This window comes from Xenopus tropicalis, chromosome 3 (assembly GCF_000004195.4).
Source record: "Xenopus tropicalis strain Nigerian chromosome 3, UCB_Xtro_10.0, whole genome shotgun sequence".
Taxonomy (NCBI): domain Eukaryota; kingdom Metazoa; phylum Chordata; class Amphibia; order Anura; family Pipidae; genus Xenopus; species Xenopus tropicalis.
In genome coordinates, this window is record NC_030679.2 from 126,247,606 (window position 1) to 126,267,666 (window position 20,061).

The 20,061-nt window shown below is 46.2% G+C and overlaps 1 protein-coding gene and 1 long non-coding RNA gene across 2 annotated transcripts; one reads left to right on the top strand and one right to left on the bottom strand.

The window, feature by feature from the left end:
• Positions 1-705: 705 nt before the first annotated feature.
• LOC100496569 (peptidyl-prolyl cis-trans isomerase) lies at positions 706-15,657 on the bottom strand. Its single transcript, XM_002932547.5, has 5 exons — positions 15,453-15,657; positions 4,811-4,841; positions 2,532-2,620; positions 1,832-2,004; positions 706-1,524 (listed from the first exon to the last, which is right to left on the bottom strand). Exons 1-5 carry the CDS (start codon positions 15,519-15,521, stop codon positions 1,374-1,376), a joined length of 513 nt encoding a protein of 170 aa, XP_002932593.1. The 5' UTR covers positions 15,522-15,657; the 3' UTR covers positions 706-1,373.
• Positions 4,428-19,962, top strand: LOC108646185. Its single transcript, XR_001924258.2, has 3 exons — positions 4,428-4,438; positions 17,040-17,043; positions 19,874-19,962. It is a non-coding gene; the product is annotated as an uncharacterized LOC108646185 (long non-coding RNA).
• The last annotated feature ends 99 nt before the right edge of the window (positions 19,963-20,061 follow it).

Below are 20,061 nucleotides of genomic sequence, written 5' to 3' on the forward strand. Positions count from 1 at the left end.
TGAAGGTACAGGCTGTCTCACTGGTTGTGATCCCTCTCCCACTGAAGGTACAGGTTGTCTCACTGGTTGTGATTGCTCTCTCACTGAAGGTACAGGCTGTCTCACTGGTTGTGATCTCTCTCTCACTGAACGTACAGGCTGTCTCTCTGACTCTTACTGTAGATGCCGGCTTTTGCTCATGACTTTGCACATTCCCAGACATACAGTGTTATACATATGTAACAGTGTCAGTAGTGCAGTCTCCTGTTTGAAACAGGCAGTGGAGCTCATGGTCTTTCAAATGAGATTCTATGTACGCTGGCACCATGCTGTGCTACAAACTGACATTTGTTATGTGACTCACTGATTTTTATCCTCTCTGGCTGACGTCAGTTTTCTACTTACTGAACTGCTCTGAGTTTGTATAACTATTCCCCTTCCCTCTGACGGTACAGGATCTTCAGACTGCAGCTACACTCTATCATACAGTAGCTATTATTGAATCTAGCAACGTTGCATTACCTGCAACTGCCAATAATTTGGTCTGTCCTTATCTTCCCTCCCAAAAATGCACTTGTTAATGGTATTTAGAAAACATTGGCATACATCTAGGCTTGGTAGTCGATTGAAGATTGAATTGACCTGATTTTTGTGTTCACAGCTCCCTCTGCTGTACAACTTTGCCATTGCACACACATATATACATACAGGCACTGACAGATCTCATTGGAGTTTCAGTGAGGTTTATTTTTTGCATTTGTGAATATGCCAGCACCACACAGTTTCGATTCTGCAGCAGACAAGTGGCTAATAATAGCCTGCTTCTGGTCAGGGCTGTTTACAATGAACTTTGCGACATTTTTGCAGTTACCTCTATTTCCCAGCAGTGGTTGTAGAACATAAACAATCCACAGACACTAAAGAAAAGAGACTTCAGTGAGGGGATCTAAGAAAATACCCTTTGAAAAACTCTTTTCTTGGTTAACAGAAATAAATGTAAAGAAAAGAAGCTGTCCATAAGCCCAGGACCTTGAGATTCCCCACGTGATATATAGAGAGAGAGAGAGAGAGAGAGAGAATATTTAAGTTCATCTTTGCAATTGCTTGCTGGGGGATCTTTGTTATATTGGCAGAACAAGGATTCAGCAGTGGATGGCACAACCAAAGTAGCACTGTGTTAGGAGACAAATTTAACAAGGAATGGGTGAGAGTAGAACAAGTATGCACCCAGCTACAGGAATCTGGTCAAGCATTGCTGCCACACATGCATAGAGTTGCGTCGTATTATCTGTCAGAAGTCAGAATCAGCATGGGTTGTGTCTTTTAACAGCAAAGCGGTGTGGCCAAACTCTACTGAGTTATGTATACGAGCGTACGGAGACACTTTTGGTTGGTCACGCAGAGGGTGACTCTTCAAGGACCCCACAGTCAGAGATAAGTATCTTCTTGCTGGTTTTCCCACTGTTACATCCATAGCTTTCCATCTTCTTGACGACCTCCATCCCCTCAACCACATGACCAAACACCACGTGCTTTCCATTCAGCCTGACATTGGGGAGAAAAGTACAAGACTGAAAAGTGCAGAGAGATGGAGTATCAGTGCAGAGCAAGGTGTGATAAAGTCAGTGGTTCATATAGATTCATAGAGGCCTATGGCATATGTGGCGTTCTGACTGGCACCTATCACTGCCAGCATTTGTCATACACACTGTATTTCCCATGGAGACCTTGCCAGGCAATCAAGGCACTTTTGAGCGCCACATGAGCTCATCATGGTTCTCATAACTAAACCACAGATTTTATAAATGTCTTTTAACCTGAACCAAATCTCAACTAATAAACTGCCACTTACCATTCAGCTTTTATGGTTGAGATGAAGAACTGGGAACCATTGCAGTTCGGCCCTGCATTGGCCATGGAGAGGACACCCGGTGTACTGTGCTTCAGATTGAAGTTTTCATCCTCAAATTTGCCACCATAGATGGACTTACCCCCAGTACCATTGTGGTTTGTGAAGTCACCTCCCTGAGGAGAGGTTAGGAAAATAATGAGACATATCAGAGTCTAATTAGGAAAGGCAAGAGATTATACCAATATAAGATATGATTGAGATTTGTACAAACAAAGAGCATGAGGAACAAGAGGATGTTCTCCTAGACGGAAATCAGGATGTTGACTTCTATTAATAGAATAATAAAATAATAATTTTAGGAAGAGACCACTAAGAAAGGATTGGTTGATGAAATAGGAGTGATCCATGGCATTCCCATACTCCATAGTTCCTAATACTACCTCATTGTTTCTTTGTGTATACACCCCTCCTAATTCCATGCTGGGTTTAGACCTCCTAGGGGTTGGATGGATGGCAGGAAACTCACTAGTTAAGAGTGTACTTCCTGTTAACAGAAAGTTTGGAAAGTATGGGAGCAAGAGTAATGTCTCCTGCAGGGTCACAAGCCAACTACATCTATGCTTCCAAGGCAGCGAGAAACCCTCCTCTCAATACTGAAACTGCCTCGGGATTGAGCCAAATGTGTCCTACATCCTCTTACCTGACACATGAAGCTGGGGATGATGCGGTGGAAAGTGCAGCCCTTGTAACCGAAGCCACACTCCCCTGTGCATAGCTTGAGAAAGTTCTCTGTCAGGAGAAGAAAAAGGGAGAGCAATAAGAAGAAAGACATTACTTAGTTAAAGGTGAGAAGCTAAAGGAAAAGTACAAACCTTCAAACAAATTAATGCAAAATTGCTCAGAGGGCTCGTTAAATACTTTTGCACGTTACACAATAGTAGTTTTTATGCTGCTAATATAATTCATGTGAAACAACAGCGCCATCTGCTGTTCATTTTGGCCAACTGGACATGTCAATAGAGATTTAACCCCCATATGTAATAAAAGGCACTACATTTGCCCAGTAGCAGCAACCTGTAGCAACCAATATGATGTTTGATTTTAAACGGGTGACCAGTAAAGTCTACCTGCTGATTGGCTGCTATAGGTACTGCTCCAGGGCAAACATAGTATCTTTTATTAGATACGTCTTGTGATGCAGCTGTGCTCAGAAAATGAAGTTAGTGAGCAGAAGAGTCATCTGATGTTTCTATGGTCAGTTCTAAGCAGAGCAAAATCACAAGACTTTCCTTTTTCCTTAAATGAACAAAGTAAGCAGCAGGTGGCGCTGTTATTTTATATTCATTATATTAAGTGTAAAAATGTCTAATATCTTGAAAAATAAATAAAAAAAATATTAATTTTAATTGCAAAAGTTTTCAGATCAATTTTACATTGTTACGTCTTAAAGGTTTGCATTTCCTTGAATATAAATAGGATTAATTATAGGCCAGGCAATTAGGAAGACACTTATAAACTAATAGCCGCATTGGATCCCTTAAGGCGGCCATACATAAGCAGATTTTAGCTGCCAATTCGGGTTCTTCAGACCGTTTCAGCAGATTATCTGCCCATGTATATTCTCATGTATTTAAATCTACCCTATGTGGCTTAACTCAGATGTAAGAAAAAGGAAACAGGAAGGAAGAAAAAAGTATCAAAAACATCATTTAGTAGCAATAAAAACAAGCTGTGCTGTAATGTAACACAATGGAAGAAAGGAATCAAGTGCTGCACTTGCAAAGATCAATTCACCCAAGTTGACCTGCACAAGTTGAGAATGCGGGTGGTCCACCTAATGATTTCTTTTCCTCTGTGTGTAAATATAACAAAGGAACCAGTGCTCACACTGTAGTAGTACAGAGGGCTTAGTCCAAAGAAATTCTCAGTGGCTGACTATATCAGTCTATAAAGAATTAGCACACACACTCCCTATGCCATGTCCTGTGTCAGTCTGACTAGGTATGTGACTTAGGAAATGTGGTCAGTGGGCAATAAATACTATACTAGGCTAGAAGGACAATAGAAAGGAGATCAAAGATACTGTGATAAGGAAGCTACACAGGTTGCCACTCATTGGTGCGTCATAAATAGCTCCATTACTGGGGGGGGGGCAAGATAATTTGGGATGCTACAGAGACATTTGACAGTCTGGGCTGTAAAACAACAAAGCTACCAGAAATCTCTGCCTTTCATGTGTAAAGGTGGCTATTTACTATAGGATTCTAAGGTTGATACTGGGCTAATTCCATTGACAGGAATAGTTGCTGTTTGAGTGAGGACAGGAACAGGAAAATCAAGCCTGCTCAACATCTGGCTGATTTTCGGAGAGCTCCATAGACGGGCAGATATGCTGCCGAATCTGTCTGAAGGGCCCAAATTGGCAGCTAAAGTCTTCCTGTGTATGGCCAGGCCGCCTGTAGGGTGGTGTCCCACAGAGTGATTAGTCCCGCGTGGAGTTTCCTCCTGCAGGCAACTTCGCACGACTTAAGAAAACCGAAGAGATGCATAGGCCTTTCTGCCTGCAGTTGCCTTTGTTACCAGTGGAAAGGCATTTCAACGAGATTAGTCGCCCACAGTAGCAGAGATCTATCGCAGGCAACAAATCTCTCCGTGGGACATTAGCCTTTGGCTTTCCCAAGATACTGTGCATACAATAAACCTGTACTACGACTGTACCACACATCTGTCCATGTTCCCCCCAGCACAATTACCAGCTACAGTGACAGTACTGTGTGGCTAAGTGAGTTGCAGTTACACTGTTAGTTACATAGGAAGTCCAGAGAGGTGTCAGTTGAGTGGATGGCAGGGGAAGGTAAGTAACCATGAGATCCTGTGAGATTAGAGTGGTGTTAGAGAGGGATACTCTTTGAATAGGATGGAAATGCTGCTTCTTGACTAGGAATACACCACTGCCATTGAGTTGGAGCCTCTCCGTACCTGCAGTCTTGGGCACCACATCAAACCGGAGCTGAAATAAGTACAGAGAATGGGAATACAGTGAGTTTATTATCCACTTCCACTGCTACAGCTCCTGTGCTTCAACTTCCCTTCATACAGCGCAGCACAAGCCCAACAGTTGCACACCCAATTAAACATCTTGGTGCTGAGTTACTAAAATAAGTGCCAAAATGCACCAGTGCAGCTAGTGAGAGCAACAAAGCAACAATTAGTTTTAAAAAACAGAAGCAAAGGTTTGCTGTGTCTGACTACACTGCTGCAATTGCAATTTATGAATGCACGGAAATCAGACATCTGGCCCCTTCACCATGATGGGACTGGTTTTACTGATTGCAGTTAGGGAGACAGAGGCTGTTGTAACTGAGAAGCTGATCCAAGGAAATGACCCCTTTAGTGAATGAATCACTTTCCATTCTAGGGGTGCAAATAGCTGCAGCTCTGGGTGCAACTGAACTTTGCCCTATGGCAGGCCAGGACGGGCAATCTGTGGGTTCAGGCAAATGCCAGAGGGGCTGCTGTAAGATGCCATAGACAGTCACTATTTATTGGGCTGGTGGGGGGCTGTTTGGGCCTCTGTGTACTTGGAATGCCCGGGCCTATTTTGACACCCAGTCCAGACCTGCCCTCTTAGGCAGCGTAGGGCCCCTGCGCAGGCTTTATCCCGCACCCCTGTGGCTGAAATGTTCTACTGCTTGACTGTTTTAGGCAACAAGGTGAAAAAGGCACAAAGTGAATAAAGGCTCTTCCTGCGTTGGGCGCTTACACGCGCCTGTGTGAGGATGAGCACATTAGGAAGAATGAATTGCTTTGTGCCCTGCACTTTACAGACAGGTGCGTTCGGCCTCAGGAAAACACAGGGAGAAACCCCTGTGAGGACAAGCCCTTAGCCATCTATCCCAATATAAAATGAAAGGCACCATGTTATTTATGGTGCGTGCGCATTACAAGCAAGACTCCCTGCTCGCTCATTATTCACTTGGGTGTAATATAGGAGCAGTGCGACTTACCTGCCTACATCTCGCTCATATGCGTTATACACTCCCGGGGCAGGCAGCCTAGCACTGTAGGGGCTCTATTAGCCCGCACCTCTGGTGGAGGAAGCAAATCAGGTGAGAGATGCTCTTCGTTGCTGATTCGTTGCTATGGGTTACTGCAGCTGGCAAACTTTGTGTCCTTTATTACATAGCCCCTCTAGTAGTTCACTAGTTCACTTTGGCGCATCATAAAAATTATTCTGTACATTCCAGATGTGGTCGGATAGATTGCCCAGTGTGAAAGGTATTGCTGGGAGGGGAGCTGCCCATCTCACTGTGTCTCTCTCTGCTCTTTACAAGCTCTGCATTTCATACAATGATCATGCACAGATCGATGGCTCCCTTACTGCAGTGCCCCCACCCATTCAGCTATATATTTACTGCATTGTCCCTTCCAATTTAGCTCGTTATTCCCTCTATAGCCCCCTTACTGCAGTGCACCCACCCGCTCAGCTCCTTATTAGAAGTGCTGTCCAACTTCTGTGGTACCGAGGGCCAGAATTTTCTGGCCTACATGGTGGAGGGCCAATAATGGAAGCTAGTTTTGGCCACTCCCCCTTTTTTAAAACACACCCACTACACACCACACCCATGTTATCTCAAGAGATTTTAAGACCATACCCACATTAATGGTGGCAGCGCAGCAAAAACCCGAATAGTTGGTGGCACACACAGGCAGCATAGGGCAGGCAGAGTATGGCACACACAGGCAGCATAGTGCAGGCAGAGTATGGCACACACAGTAAGCATAGGGCAGGCAGAGTATGGCACACACAGGCAGCATAGTGCAGGCAGAGTATGGCACACACAGTCAGCATAGGGCAGGCAGAGTATGGCACACACAGGCAGGGTAGGGCAGGCAGAGTATGACACACACAGGCAGCATAGGGCAGGCAGAGTATGGCACACACAGTCAGCATAGGGCAGGCAGAGTATGGCACACACAGGCAGGGTAGGGCAGCAGAGTATGGCACACACAGGCAGCATAGGGCAGGCAGAGTATGGCACACAGGCAGAATAGGGCAGGCAGAGTATAGCACACACAGGCAGCATAGGGCAGGCAGAGTATGGCACAGGCAGGCAGAGTATGGCACACACAGGCAGCATAGGGCAGGCAGAGTATGGCACACACAGGCAGCATAGGGCAGGCAGAGTATGGCACACACAGGCAGCATAGGACAGGCAGAGTATGGCACACACAGGCAGCATAGGGCAGGCAGAGTATGGCACACACAGGCAGCGTAGGGCATGCAGAGTATGGCACACACAGGCAGCATAGGGCAGGCAGAATATTGCACAGGCAGGCAGAGTATGGCACACACAGGCAGCATAGGGCAGGCAGAGTATGGCACACACAGGCAGCATAGGGCAGGCAGAGTATTGCACAGGCAGGCAGAGCATGGCACACACAGGCAGCATAGGGCAGGCAGAGTATGGCACACACAGGCAGCATAGGGCAGGCAGAGTATGGCACATACAGTCAGGGTAGGGCAGGCAGATTAGGCACACAGTCAGGGCCAAACAATGGTGTAAACAATGCAGGGGGCCAGTTAATCTCAGTACTGATACCATTTAAAGCTTTCACAAAGGTAAGCAGTCACAGCAGCCAGACAGGTGGGGGGGCCACACAGAGGGGGGCCGCGGGCCCAGCACTGCCCTATAGAATCTTTATTGCGGTGTCTCTCCCACTCCGCCCCTATTTTCTCTACAGCTTCCTCATTACCTCACCCCACCTGTTCAGCTTCTCATACCCTCTGTATCCTTCTTACTGCAGTGTCCCCTGCTCAGTTTCTTATAGCTCCCTTATTGGAATGCCCCGCCTGCTTAGCCCCATATTCTCTCTACAGATTACTTATTGCATTGCACTGTCCGCTCCTTATTCCCTTTATAGTGTCTTTACTGCATTGCCACCCACTCAGTTCTCCTTACCTTCCTTGCTGCAGTGTCCCCCACTCAGCTCCCTTACTGCAGTGCCCCTACTGCTCAGCTCCTTATTCCCTCTACAGATTTCATACTGCAATCTCTCACTTGCTCAGCTTCTTATTCCCTCTATAGCTTCTTTACTGCATTGCCTTCCCACCCAGTCCCTATACCCTTTGTAGCTTCCTTGGTGCAGCATCTCATATTCAGCATCTTATTCTCTCAATACCTTCCTAACTGCAGTGCCCTCTCACTCAGCTCCTTATTTTCTCTATAGCCCCCTTACTGCAGTGCCCTCTCACTCAGCTCCTTATTTTCTCTATAGCCCCCTTACTGCAGTGCCCTCTCACTCAACTCCTTATTATCTCTATAGCCCCCTTACTGCAGTGCCCTCTCACTCAGCTCCTTATTTTCTCTATAGCCCCCTTACTGCAGTGCCCTCTCACTCAACTCCTTATTCTCTCTATAGCCCCCTTACTGCAGTGCCCTCTCACTCAACTCCTTATTCTCTCTATAGCCCCCTTACTGCAGTGCCCTCTCACTCAGCTCCTTATTCTCTCTATAGCCCCCTTACTGCAGTGCCCTCTCACTCAGCTCCTTATTCTCTCTATAGCCCCCTTACTGCAGTGCCCCCACCTGCTCAGCTCCTTATTCTCTCTATAGCCCACTTACTGCAGTGCCCCCACCTGCTCAGCTCCTTATTCTCTCTATAGCCCCCTTACTGCAGTGCTCCCACCTGCTCAGCTCCTTATTCTCTCTATAGCCCACTTACTGCAGTGCCCCCACCTGCTCAGCTCCTTATTTACTCTATAGCCCCCTTACTGCAGTGCCCCCACCTTCTCAGCTCCTTATTCTCTCTATAGCCCCCTTACTGCAGTGCCCCCACCTGCTCAGCTCCTTATTCTCTCTATAGCCCCCTTACTGCAGTGCCCCCACCTGCTCAGCTCCTTATTCTCTTTATACCCCCCTTACTGCAGTGCCCCCACCTGCTCAGCTCCTTATTCTCTCTATAGCCCCCTTACTGCAGTGCCCCCACCTGCTCAGCTCCTTATTCTCTCTATAGCCCCCTTACTGCAGTGCCCCCACCTGCTCAGCTCCTTATTCTCTCTATAGCCCCCTTACTGCAGTGCCCCCACCTGCTCAGCTCCTTATTCTCTCTATAGCCCCCTTACTTCAGTGCCCCCACCTGCTCAGCTCCTTATTCTCTTTATACCCCCCTTACTGCAGTGCCCCCACCTGCTCAGCTCCTTATTCTCTCTATAGCCCCCTTACTGCAGTGCCCCCACCTGCTCAGCTCCTTATTCTCTCTATAGCCCCCTTAATGCAGTGCCCCCACCTGCTCAGCTCCTTATTCTCTCTATAGCCCCCTTACTTCAGTGCCCCCACCTGCTCAGCTCCTTATTCTCTTTATACCCCCCTTACTGCAGTGCCCCCACCTGCTCAGCTCCTTATTCTCTTTATACCCCCCTTACTGCAGTGCCCCCACCTGCTCAGCTCCTTATTCTCTCTATAGCCCCCTTACTGCAGTGCTCCCACCTGCTCAGCTCCTTATTCTCTCTATAGCCCTCTTACTGCAGTGCCCTCACCTGCTCAGCTCCTTATTCTCTCTATAGCCCCCTTACTGCAGTGCCCCCACCTGCTCAGCTCCTTATTCTCTCTATAGCCCCCTTACTGCAGTGCCCTCACCTGCTCAGCTCCTTATTCTCTCTATAGCCCCCTTACTGCAGTGCCCCCACCCGCTCAGCTCCTTATTCTCTCTATAGCCCCCTTACTGCAGTGCCCCCACCCGCTCAGCTCCTTATTCTCTCTATAGCCCCCTTACTGCAGTGCCCTCACCTGCTCAGCTCCTTATTCTCTCTATAGCCCCCTTACTGCAGTGCCCCCACCCGCTCAGCTCCTTATTCTCTCTATAGCCCCCTTACTGCAGTGCTCCCACCAGCTCAACTCCTTATTCTCTCTATAGCCCCCTTACTGCAGTGCCCCCACCTGCTCAGCTCCTTATTCTCTCTATAGCCCCCTTACTGCAGTGCCCTCACCTGCTCAGCTCCTTATTCTCTCTATAGCCCCCTTACTGCAGTGCCCCCACCCGCTCAGCTCCTTATTCTCTCTATAGCCCCCTTACTGCAGTGCTCCCACCAGCTCAACTCCTTATTCTCTCTATAGCCCCCTTACTGCAGTGCCCCCACCTGCTCAGCTCCTTATTCTCTCTATAGCCCCCTTACTGCAGTGCCCTCACCTGCTCAGCTCCTTATTCTCTCTATAGCCCCCTTACTGCAGTGCCCCCACCCGCTCAGCTCCTTATTCTCTCTATAGCCCCCTTACTGCAGTGCCCCCACCCGCTCAGCTCCTTATTCTCTCTATAGCCCCCTTACTGCAGTGCTCCCACCAGCTCAACTCCTTATTCTCTCTATAGCCCCCTTACTGCAGTGCCCCCACCTGCTCAGCTCCTTATTCTCTCTATAGCCCCCTTACTGCAGTGCTCCCACCTGCTCAGCTCCTTATTCTCTCTATAGCCCCCTTACTGCAGTGCCCCCACCTGCTCAGGCAAGTTTTTAATAAAAACACATAAAAACCCTTATTCTCTCTATAGCCCCCTTACTGCAGCACCCATACATCTCCTATTCCATTTACAGCTCCCCCACTCAGCATTATAGAGGGAATAACCCTCTATAGCTTCTTTACAGCCTTGCTACCCCTCGGTCAGCTCCTTATTCCCTCTATAGCTTATTTACAGCAGTTCTTTCCCCCACTCAGTTCCTTAATATCTTCCTTGCAGCAGCGCCCCCTCGCTCAGCTCCTTCTTCCCTTTACAGACCCCTCACTGCAGTGCCCCCATCACAGCTCCCTATTCCATGAATACTGCAATATGACAGAGTCTGAGATCTTTCCTACTCATTATTCTACTGTTTCAGATGCCTCCCCTCGTTCCGCTTGCGGCTCTGTTTCAGCTCCTGGCAGCAGCCCGGCATGAATTCATTTCTCTGGCTCAGTACAAATTCGTGTGCCCCCCGGCTGGCTCAGTGCCCAGAGTGCCTTATTACTATTGTGCATATGGTTACGCTGCTCCAGCACCTGACTGCTATATGATTCAGCTCATGAATTCTTCATGCCCCCCTGTGATACCCACCTGCAGGAGGAATAACATGGATAATTGCATATCACCCACTTCATATGGTAATGATATAACAAGGCGCACGGTGCCTAATTGCACACTGATATGACCCATTTCCCCACTGCAGCTTTCTTACCAGAAGAATCTCCTTTTTCACTATGCAGACTCCTTATCGGGTGCACCTAACTGGGTGGGTGGGGGGGGGGATGTGTAACCATGGTGATATATTATGTATATGACTCTAAGAGAGGCTATTGGTGTGTCACTGTCACTAACAATGAGGCTGCATCCATGGTTCTGTGTCCTGCTCCCACGCACAAGAGCTTCCTCTCTGCAGAACTCTCATACAACCCACTGCAGCCCACAGCCTGGCACCCACACTCATCAGGGCACAGGGAAGCCACCTAAGCTGTACTGGGGCAGGGTACAAGTAAGGGCAACTGTGCCAGGTCCCACGCTGAGAGAAGCCCCCCACATTAGCAGCAGTAATACAGAAGGCAGATGGGGGGGGTAAGGAAAGATGTTTCAGGACTGCCATCTGGAAAGGCACTGTGGGAGAGGGCACCCAGTAAGTAGAGGTTTAAACACTGAAACTTTATACCAGGCTTGTCCATACTGCAGTCGCCAGCTGTTGTTCCGCTACATCTACCAGCTGTTACAGGAACAGCTGAAGGGCCACAGGCTGGAAAACCCTCTTTTCTACACAGAGGCTCCACATATCCCAATGAAGGGCCCCAGGAGCAAATATGGGATATTTGCTGCCAATCTGCAGATGACAGATATACAGGACACTATTGTGGCTTCACAAACTTCACCAAGCCCACAGATGGCCTGACTATGGAATTGTGCTTTCAGATTGGTTGGTTGGGGGCATAGTAAATGCACTACTGGCTCCTTCTGCCTTAGAGGCTGTTTAAGCTTCCAACCCCTTATTTTTGCCTCCACCAACATTTTTAAGAGTTTGCTCAGTGCTGAATGAGAGTAACTGGGACGGGTCACCATTTACTTAGCCAGTGCCCTGCTCCCATGATGCTCTGCAAACATTCTGGGGCTCAGATTTGCTTCCATTAGTGTGTCTCCAATAGACTAAAGCTAATTGCTGATTGGTTGCTATGGGTTACTGCATTGGTAGAAATATAGCCATTTTAAGTAAATACACTTAGTTCTGCCTACATGGTTGGTGTTGGAGCCGTGGCAGTGTGGGTGGAGCCTGGGCAAAACTAATATACCACGTGCGTGTGTTTGGCCTAAACACAGAATAGAGCAGCCATACACTGGGGACTGGCTGGGAATTAAAAATAGTTGGATGCCTTTCTAGTAAGAAAATGCATTTTTAGTTCTGATTATTTAATGCAGATATTCTAGATTAATGCCAGATGGGTCCACTTGTCAGTTATGGGGTCAGGAAGGAATTTCTATCTCCCCGTGAGGATATTTTGGCAGTCAGCCTGCTGGCAGATGGGGTGTTTGTCTTCTACTGGAACACTAGGGTGGGATTACTAGGGGCTGAACACGGGGGGCACCATGGGAGATGGTGTGAGTGCTGCACACTAACAGGCAGATACTATAGGCAAATTCATAAAACTGGAGACACAGCTGATCCGTAAAACATTCTTACAAGCAAACTGCACAGTGTTACTCCTATGTGTAAGCTCTCCCCTAAGGCAATGCAGTGGGGCCAGTGTTGCAGTCAGAAGTCAGTGGGCTCTACAGCAAACCCATTCAGTGCCCCATAAAACCTTGGGCACATAGGCTCCTTCACAATCATAAACAGAAATTTCTTATCAGTCAGGGTCCCTCTGGTCCTTCCACACTCGTGGCCCCCCAAGCAGTTACACCATGAGTGTTAATAAGGATAGCATGGCAGCACGGGCGCAATTTGGCAGTTCAGTAATAGCCTTGTTAGCGATCCTTGTGGGCTGGGGTGTGAAAGATTCTATGTTAGAACAGGCCCAATATCAAGCACAGGCTCCCACTTCTGGTCTAAATCTCCCATAATCCTCATGACTGATCTGTCCACAAACAGCAGATAAAACACTTGCGTTATAGACAAGTCAGGAGAACAGGGAGCCATTATGGGCAAGAAGACAGTACCTTAGGCAGGTAACTCCCCAATGGGCTTCTATAGGGTAAGGCAGAAAGAGAATGTGCCCTGCGCCCCTACATCACAGGGGTTCCTTTCAACTTCTATCAAGTGCTGCCATAGGATGCTGTTGGAGGTCCCTGATTTTGGCAAGTTCACTGAACTTGTCCTGTCACTGATGTCCCTGATTTATGTCAAATCCTTTAGATCATATATGTCAAACACAAGGCCCGGGGGCCAAATCCGGCCCACCTGACTGTTTTATGTGGCATTTGGTGAGTGTGTCTGGCCATCCAGCCTGATCAATTTCCATTTTCTCACATAGTAACTATGGGGTATATTTACCATGCTGTGTAAAAAGTAGAGTGTAATGTTGCCCAAGGCATCCAATCAGTAATCAGATTTCAACAGTAACAAACATCTATTGGCTGCTATGAGCAACATCACCGGTAATGCCTTACTCCCCTTTTTACACATTGTGATAAATATACCCCTTAGTATCTTACTAAGTATATTAATAAAATTTGTCCCGCGACTTAGCCTGTGTTTTAGATTTCCTTATGTGATTGAGTTTGACACCCCTGCTTTAGATGGACACCCCCCCCCCCCATCTTTAACATGGTGTTGCACCTTCATGTGAGTGAATATGACACAAGCAGGCTTAGGAGCATTACATGTTGGCGTGCAGCTGAATGAAACAAAGATAGAAGAAATGCCTGGGCCCAGAGATGGGATTGGATTCCCTCTGGCAGGGCAAGGGCGTCTAAGCAAGGTACTAAGCATCTGAGCGATTATCTCCCAGTACATCCCCAACTGGGACGGCCACTACAAAGGCAAGAGTGGGGATTACAGGTGTCTGGAATCCATCCACCCCCTGCATTCCCGGAACAGAAATATGCAATGGGCTATTTGAAATATGAAACATTAGCCCCTGCATGGCCATGTGTGGCTCTGTCTGGGACACCAGGGCTGGCTCCTCTATGCAGGGCGCTGTCATGTATTTCTCAGGCATTACAGACAAAAGGGATAGAGAAGAATAAATAGAAAGAACAAAACAACAAGCATTTGGACCCCCTGCTCTTAGCAAGTCAGTTTGGTGGGACTGGCAGGTTATGGTGTAGACTGCAGATCTAGGGGTGCTAAGGCCTCACCACAACTAGAAGGTGCAGTTCAGCAGCACAGACTCAGCTAAAGATATCAGGATCTTGTAATTGATAAAAGCTAATTGCTGGTTGGTTGCAATATGCAGAGATTTACTCCAGCCAAAATGTGGATATAGAGTAAGTCTGGTTCTATGATGACGCCATATATTTCTATATAGAGAGAAAAGAAACAATATATATGGAGTACACATGCCTCAACCAGCCTGTCCCACCGCTACTGGCACCAGGGTCAGGGCAGGTGACGGGCCCCATGGAAGGACTGTGTATACTTGGGGACAGTGGCCGTAACGCCTAAACTGGAGATAGAACAGGCTCCAGCACGACTCGGTGGGATTAATAAGGTTTAGAAAGTAAGTCTTCTGTTTAATCAGCTGGCCGCTCATCCAAAATATCCCACCCATACACTTGCATGGAGAAGCGAGGTATTTGCCCTGTTAGCATCGCCTCAGAAATGGACTGTGGCCCTGGATTTGTCACATCAGCGGCTCTGCGCTCTCTGCATATCAGGACATTAGTCTGAGCTGTGCCAGCATTCAGGCTGCTGGGTGACAATATGGGCTCCCTGCTGGCTGTGACAGGGACACTTGCCCATGGGCTGACATTCACATAGGGTAGATGGATGATGCTTGTTTCAGTTTCATACCTAAACAACATCATATTACAATGTCACTACATCTTGCCTTATTCTCCTGCATACTGTAGATGGGACTTGCAAGCCCCTCAGTGGAGTGCTGAGAGCTGCAGTTAAACAACAACTGGAGGGTTACAGGTTAAACGACTGAGACAATTTTCAATTGGTCTTCATTTTTTATTACTCATGGTTTCTGATTTATTTTGCCTTTTGTTCAGCAGCTCTCAAGTCTGGATTTTCAGCAGCTATCTGGTTGCTGGGGTCCAATTTCACTTAGCAACCAGGTAGTGGTTTGGAAAAAAAAAACAGAAATACAAATAGAGGAGGGCTGAAATAGAAATAGAAGTAAAAAAAAGTAACCATAAGACTAAAACTGTAGCCACACAGAGTAACAGTTTGAGGGTCGTGGGGTCAGTGACCCCCATTTGAAAGCTGGAAAGAGTCAGGAAGAGGAAGGCAAATAATTCAAAAACAATAAAAATGAAGACCAAATGAAAGCTTGCTAAGAATAGGCCATTCTATAACATTCTAAAGTAACCCTGAAGGTGAACAAGCCCTTTAAAGAAACGCTTCTGTACATATCAGCTATCAGAGCCCCTCAGTGAAAACATAAGATTCCCTTTAAAATCCTGTCGGATTCCCACCCCATACTGGTGCATCTCAGTGGGACATACTTACCTCCATCACTATCCGACCAAGGGGAATATCATTTGCGGATATGTCAAAAAACACTCGTTTGTTCTCCATAGCGAGGCTGCCCAGCTTGTAGAGTGAGGGGGATGCTATAGTGGGGACGGGTGGAGCCCCTGTCTTATATATACCTAGGCTTCCCCCTGCCCTAGCTGTCAGTCAGCCCTAGCTGTCAGTCACAGGGGAAAGCAGATAAGGCTCAGTAGGGCAGCCTGGCCAAAGCACTGGAACCAAGAATATTTGATACCAGCTGAGTCTATTCCTCTTCTAATCCTGTAGGATATGCTGTGGGTAGCACCAAATGCTATGTGATTAATGTGGGGGGGAGCACAGAATGAACACAATGCTATTTCCGTAACATCTCCTAGCTGGGCAGCGTTTCTTGTCCTCCTGATGGTATCAAGCAAATCACTGTGACCTCGGCTACTGTCAGTCCCCTCACAATCCAAGGCAAACCCCCAAAATAACAATGGCTAGGAGGCATTTCCCATTGGCCACCTCACTGCTCATAACAGCGCTGTGGGTCTTACGTCTCCCCAGCAGTCAGTCCCATTATATTTCTGTGGATGAAATTTGAATGTTAAAAAATCTAACACTCTTGAAAAGAAATATGCAATGGACTGTTAGACATACAAACCCAGGCTCCAGCCATTAACCCTCTCCCTCTTCTTTAATTGCTTTTTATGAGGTTAGTAAGAAGCTGGACAGTGGGGCTGTCCAGTTTATCAGTGGAATCTATTCAGATTTTGCCCCATCAACTACTGTACTGGGTCCTGTTATTCAATTTATTAAAGGGATTCTGCATGATTTTTGTGGTATAGTTTTAACTATATTACACTGTTCAGTTTGCAAATAATTCACTCTACCATTTAAAATTGTATTATTGGACCAACAAATGTATTTTTAGCTGTAATATTTGTTGTGTAGGCGCCATCTCAGTGCATTGTGCCTGAGTCTGAGCTTTCAGAAGGAGCCAGCGCTACACATTAGAACTGCTTTCAGGTAACCTATTGTTTCACCTACTCCCATGTAACTGGAGGAGTCCCAAGCCGGACTTGGATTTCTTACTATTGAGTGCTATTCTGATACCTACTGGGAGCTGCTATCTTGCTCCCTTCCTATTGCTCTGCTGATCAGCTGCTGGGAGGAGGGAAGGCAGAGTATAGCAGGTTTTTGCTTTACTAACACTATTAATATAGGTATGGTCATGTGATAACATAGGTGTGGTTTCAAGTGGGTGTTGTTTAAAAAAGGGGAGTGGTCAAAACTGGCTTCCATTATCGGCCCTCCATCAAGTAGGCCAGATAAATTCCAGCCCTCGGTACCACAGAAGTTGGACAGCACTGACTTAGGGGAAGGTATTGTACATAATGTATCGGTGTTTGCAGCCCAATTAGTTCCATCCAGGATGTGGCATCTTTGCAGCAGGATATTGACAAACTGGCAATCTGGGCGGCTAAGTGGCAGATGTGCTTTATGTGGAGAAATGTCATGCACCTGGGATGTAAAAATATGCAGCCACTTATACCCTTAATGGGGTGGGTCACCTTTAAGGTAACCTTTAGTGTGTTAAAGAATGGTCGATACTTTCACGCAACTTTTTTGAAGTTTTTGAATTATTTTCTTTCCTCTTCTGCCTTTTTCCAGCTTTCAAATAAGGGGTCACTGACCCCGGCAGCCAAAATACTATTGCTCTGTGAGACTACAGACTTGTTACTTTGTATTACTTCTCTTTCTGGCCAAGCACTCCCCTATACATATTCCAGACTCTTATTCAAATCACTGCCTGGTTGCTATGGTAAATTGGACACCAGCAGCAGATAGGTGTTGAAATTTTAAACTGGAGAGCTGCTGAACAAAAAGCTTAAATAACAAAAACAAACAAAAAAACACACAGAAAATTAAAAGTGAAGACCAATTGCAAACTCTTTAAGTGGGACTGCGCTGGGCAAATCCATAATGGAGAAAGACCTGTAAGTGGTTGTAGGTAATAAACTTGGCTGAAGCAAGCATGCCAGGCAGCAGCAGGAAGGTATACCCTTATATTAAAAGGGGCATTTATTGAAGATTAAAGCGCTGGTAAGGCCCCATATAGAATATGCTGTAGTTTTGGTTTCACCAGTATTCGGGGAAAATACATGGTTACTGAGGGTTAACCAGGGACCCTCCAGTTGCCATCTTGGAGTCAGCAAGTGACTGCAGCATGGCTATTAAACAGGGGCCTTTACATGGCGCCATTTATCCCCCTTTGCCCTGGTTATGAAGCCTTTCCCACTTGGTGGCATATAGTAGAAGAGCACATTGTTTTTGAGGAAAATATCCCCTTGTTCCTGGGGGGGGGGAGGGGGGGAGAGAGAGAGAGAGAGCGAGAGACACCCTAGTGTCATTTATAAGGCTACTCAGTCACCAAGATGTTGCGTGACCATTGGCCTCATGCTTTTATAAAGGTCACACAACTAAGAGAAGTCTTTTAGTAGGGGGCATATTGTTCTTATAAGCTACAATGAAGCAGTGTCAGTGGGTGTAATTTTGTAACGTGGGAGGGATGCCCACCTTCAAAGCACATAAAAACAAGTGTTTGGATTTACCAGATAATAAACACAAATCACTTTTCAACATGCCAGGGCTGCCATTGTGTGTCAGGCGGGGTCAGGGAGTTAGAAATAATCAAAATAGGTCCTCTGTACTTGAATTGCCTGAGCCAAACAGCTACTATGTCATGTTACAGCAACCCAGGCACACTAGCAATCTGTGTGTAAGGCTGATGCCACACGTGGTGTTTTTTCTCAGCCTAAAAACACAGCACAAACCACACAGCCCCTGACTATGGCGTTTTTCAGCCTAGTACTGGTGACATAGCAAATCCCGTTTCCACGGTGCTAATAGTGCAAAATAGTAAAAAACGCTGCGTATTTCAGCTAGGTCTGGCAGCTGCCTTTGCGTATACATAGGAATAGCTTGCTTTGCAAATACTGGCGTATTTCCGCATTGTGTGGCTTGCTTAGAGTCTTTTCAAGTTATTTCTATGGATGATATCAGGCGTTTTTCAGCCGCTGAGAGAATTAGATTCTTTAATAAGATGACATAGGCTTAGTTATAGCTTTAGACCCAAAGCTGGCCAATAGGGTAGCGCAGCAGCTTCCTAGCCGTAGTACTTTGGTTTGTTCCCAAAAGCAGACACCATATTCATATGGCTGTGACATTGCTAAACTTTGGCAGTGATGTACGTTGTGTTCTTTCAATTAACATGGCAATACATTAGTGTATTATAAGGATGCACAGAACCCAGTTTTTTTTTTGTTTGTTTGTTTGTTTCAGCCAAACCCCCAAATCCACCTCGATGGAATTGGCCAAATACCAAACTGAATCCTAATTAGCATATGCCAATTAAAAAAAAAAAGCCAAATCATGGCTGAATACCAAACCAAATCCTGGATTCAGCACATCCCTAGTGTATTATAAATAAAAGTCAGGGGTACAGACCCCACAGCAATATAGATCATTTGTTTCACATAGGTAGAGATTTCTGGGCATACAAGTATATATCTAGACACATACTAGGGATCACTTGTGCTGTACTCACACTATTGCCAAGTAACTGTGCCGCAGACTATTGGATCCTTACTTGAGAATCATGGGGGTCAGTAGCATATACAGATACTAAAGCTCAGTATGAGGGTGATAGTGTGGGATTGATACAGGAATTATCTACTGAACATGTTTCCCAGCTGCACTAGTGCCAAGTATCTTGCAAGTTCCCACTCTGTTCTAATGTCAGTCTGTGCATGCTACAAGGGTAGGAAACATTATACAAATGCTTGGAACCCAGCATTCTTTAGAGGAGTTTTCCATAGTTTGGATCTTTATACCTTAAATCTGCAAAAAATGAATTTAAACATGGAAAAACCCAGGAGGATTGTTTTGCCACCAATATATTCATGGAGCTTAGGTACCATCAAGCACAAGCTACTATTAGAAAAGTGACTTTATAAAAAAAAAAAAAACTAAGTTGATTACATGAAATGTGACCTTCCTGTAATTTGGAGCTTTCTGTACAAGGAGATTCTGGATACATGATCCTGTAGTAGTTATCAAAAGAGCTTTCCCACTGTGTCAGACTAACTGGCATACAGTTTGCTGGGAAAGAGCAGAATCCTTTGTGAATGGCACCATAGGCTTTGCATAAACCTCCTGAGTCACCTATACCCAAAGCTTGTTTCAAGTTATCTAAAATGAGAACAACAAAGTGTCGGCTGTAACCTTTACTAATGTGACAAAGCAGCTAGGAAATACAGAAGGGAAACTAAACATGATTTAAAGCCAATATTAAACCCCCTATTGAACTGGGCATCATATAGGTGCTTCTGACTCAATGCCAACACCCTGCCATTTAATCTCGGTGGGATCAGGCAATGATACTTCACTAACTAGTACCTTATTCATGTAACTATCAAGACAGCTGGCCACTTGGAATCCAACTATAGAAGCCTGCATGGGAAGGGACTCTTATGCAACCCTTAAAACGTGGCAGACATTGGCTACCAACTTGGCCACTCCAGACCAATTCAGCAGCATAGAAGCACTGGGCCCATAAGGA

Excerpts from the sequence above, each read along its gene's own strand:
- LOC100496569 (XM_002932547.5), bottom strand. The coding sequence starts at position 15,521 with ATGGAGAACAAACGAGTGTTTTTTGACATATCCGCAAATGATATTCCC. Across the intron at positions 4,842-15,452 it reads TTGGTCGGATAGTGATGGAG|CTCCGGTTTGATGTGGTGCC; the intron begins GTAAGTATGTCC and ends TACTTATTTCAG. Across the intron at positions 2,621-4,810 it reads TGTGGTGCCCAAGACTGCAG|AGAACTTTCTCAAGCTATGC; the intron begins GTACGGAGAGGC and ends TTCTCCTGACAG.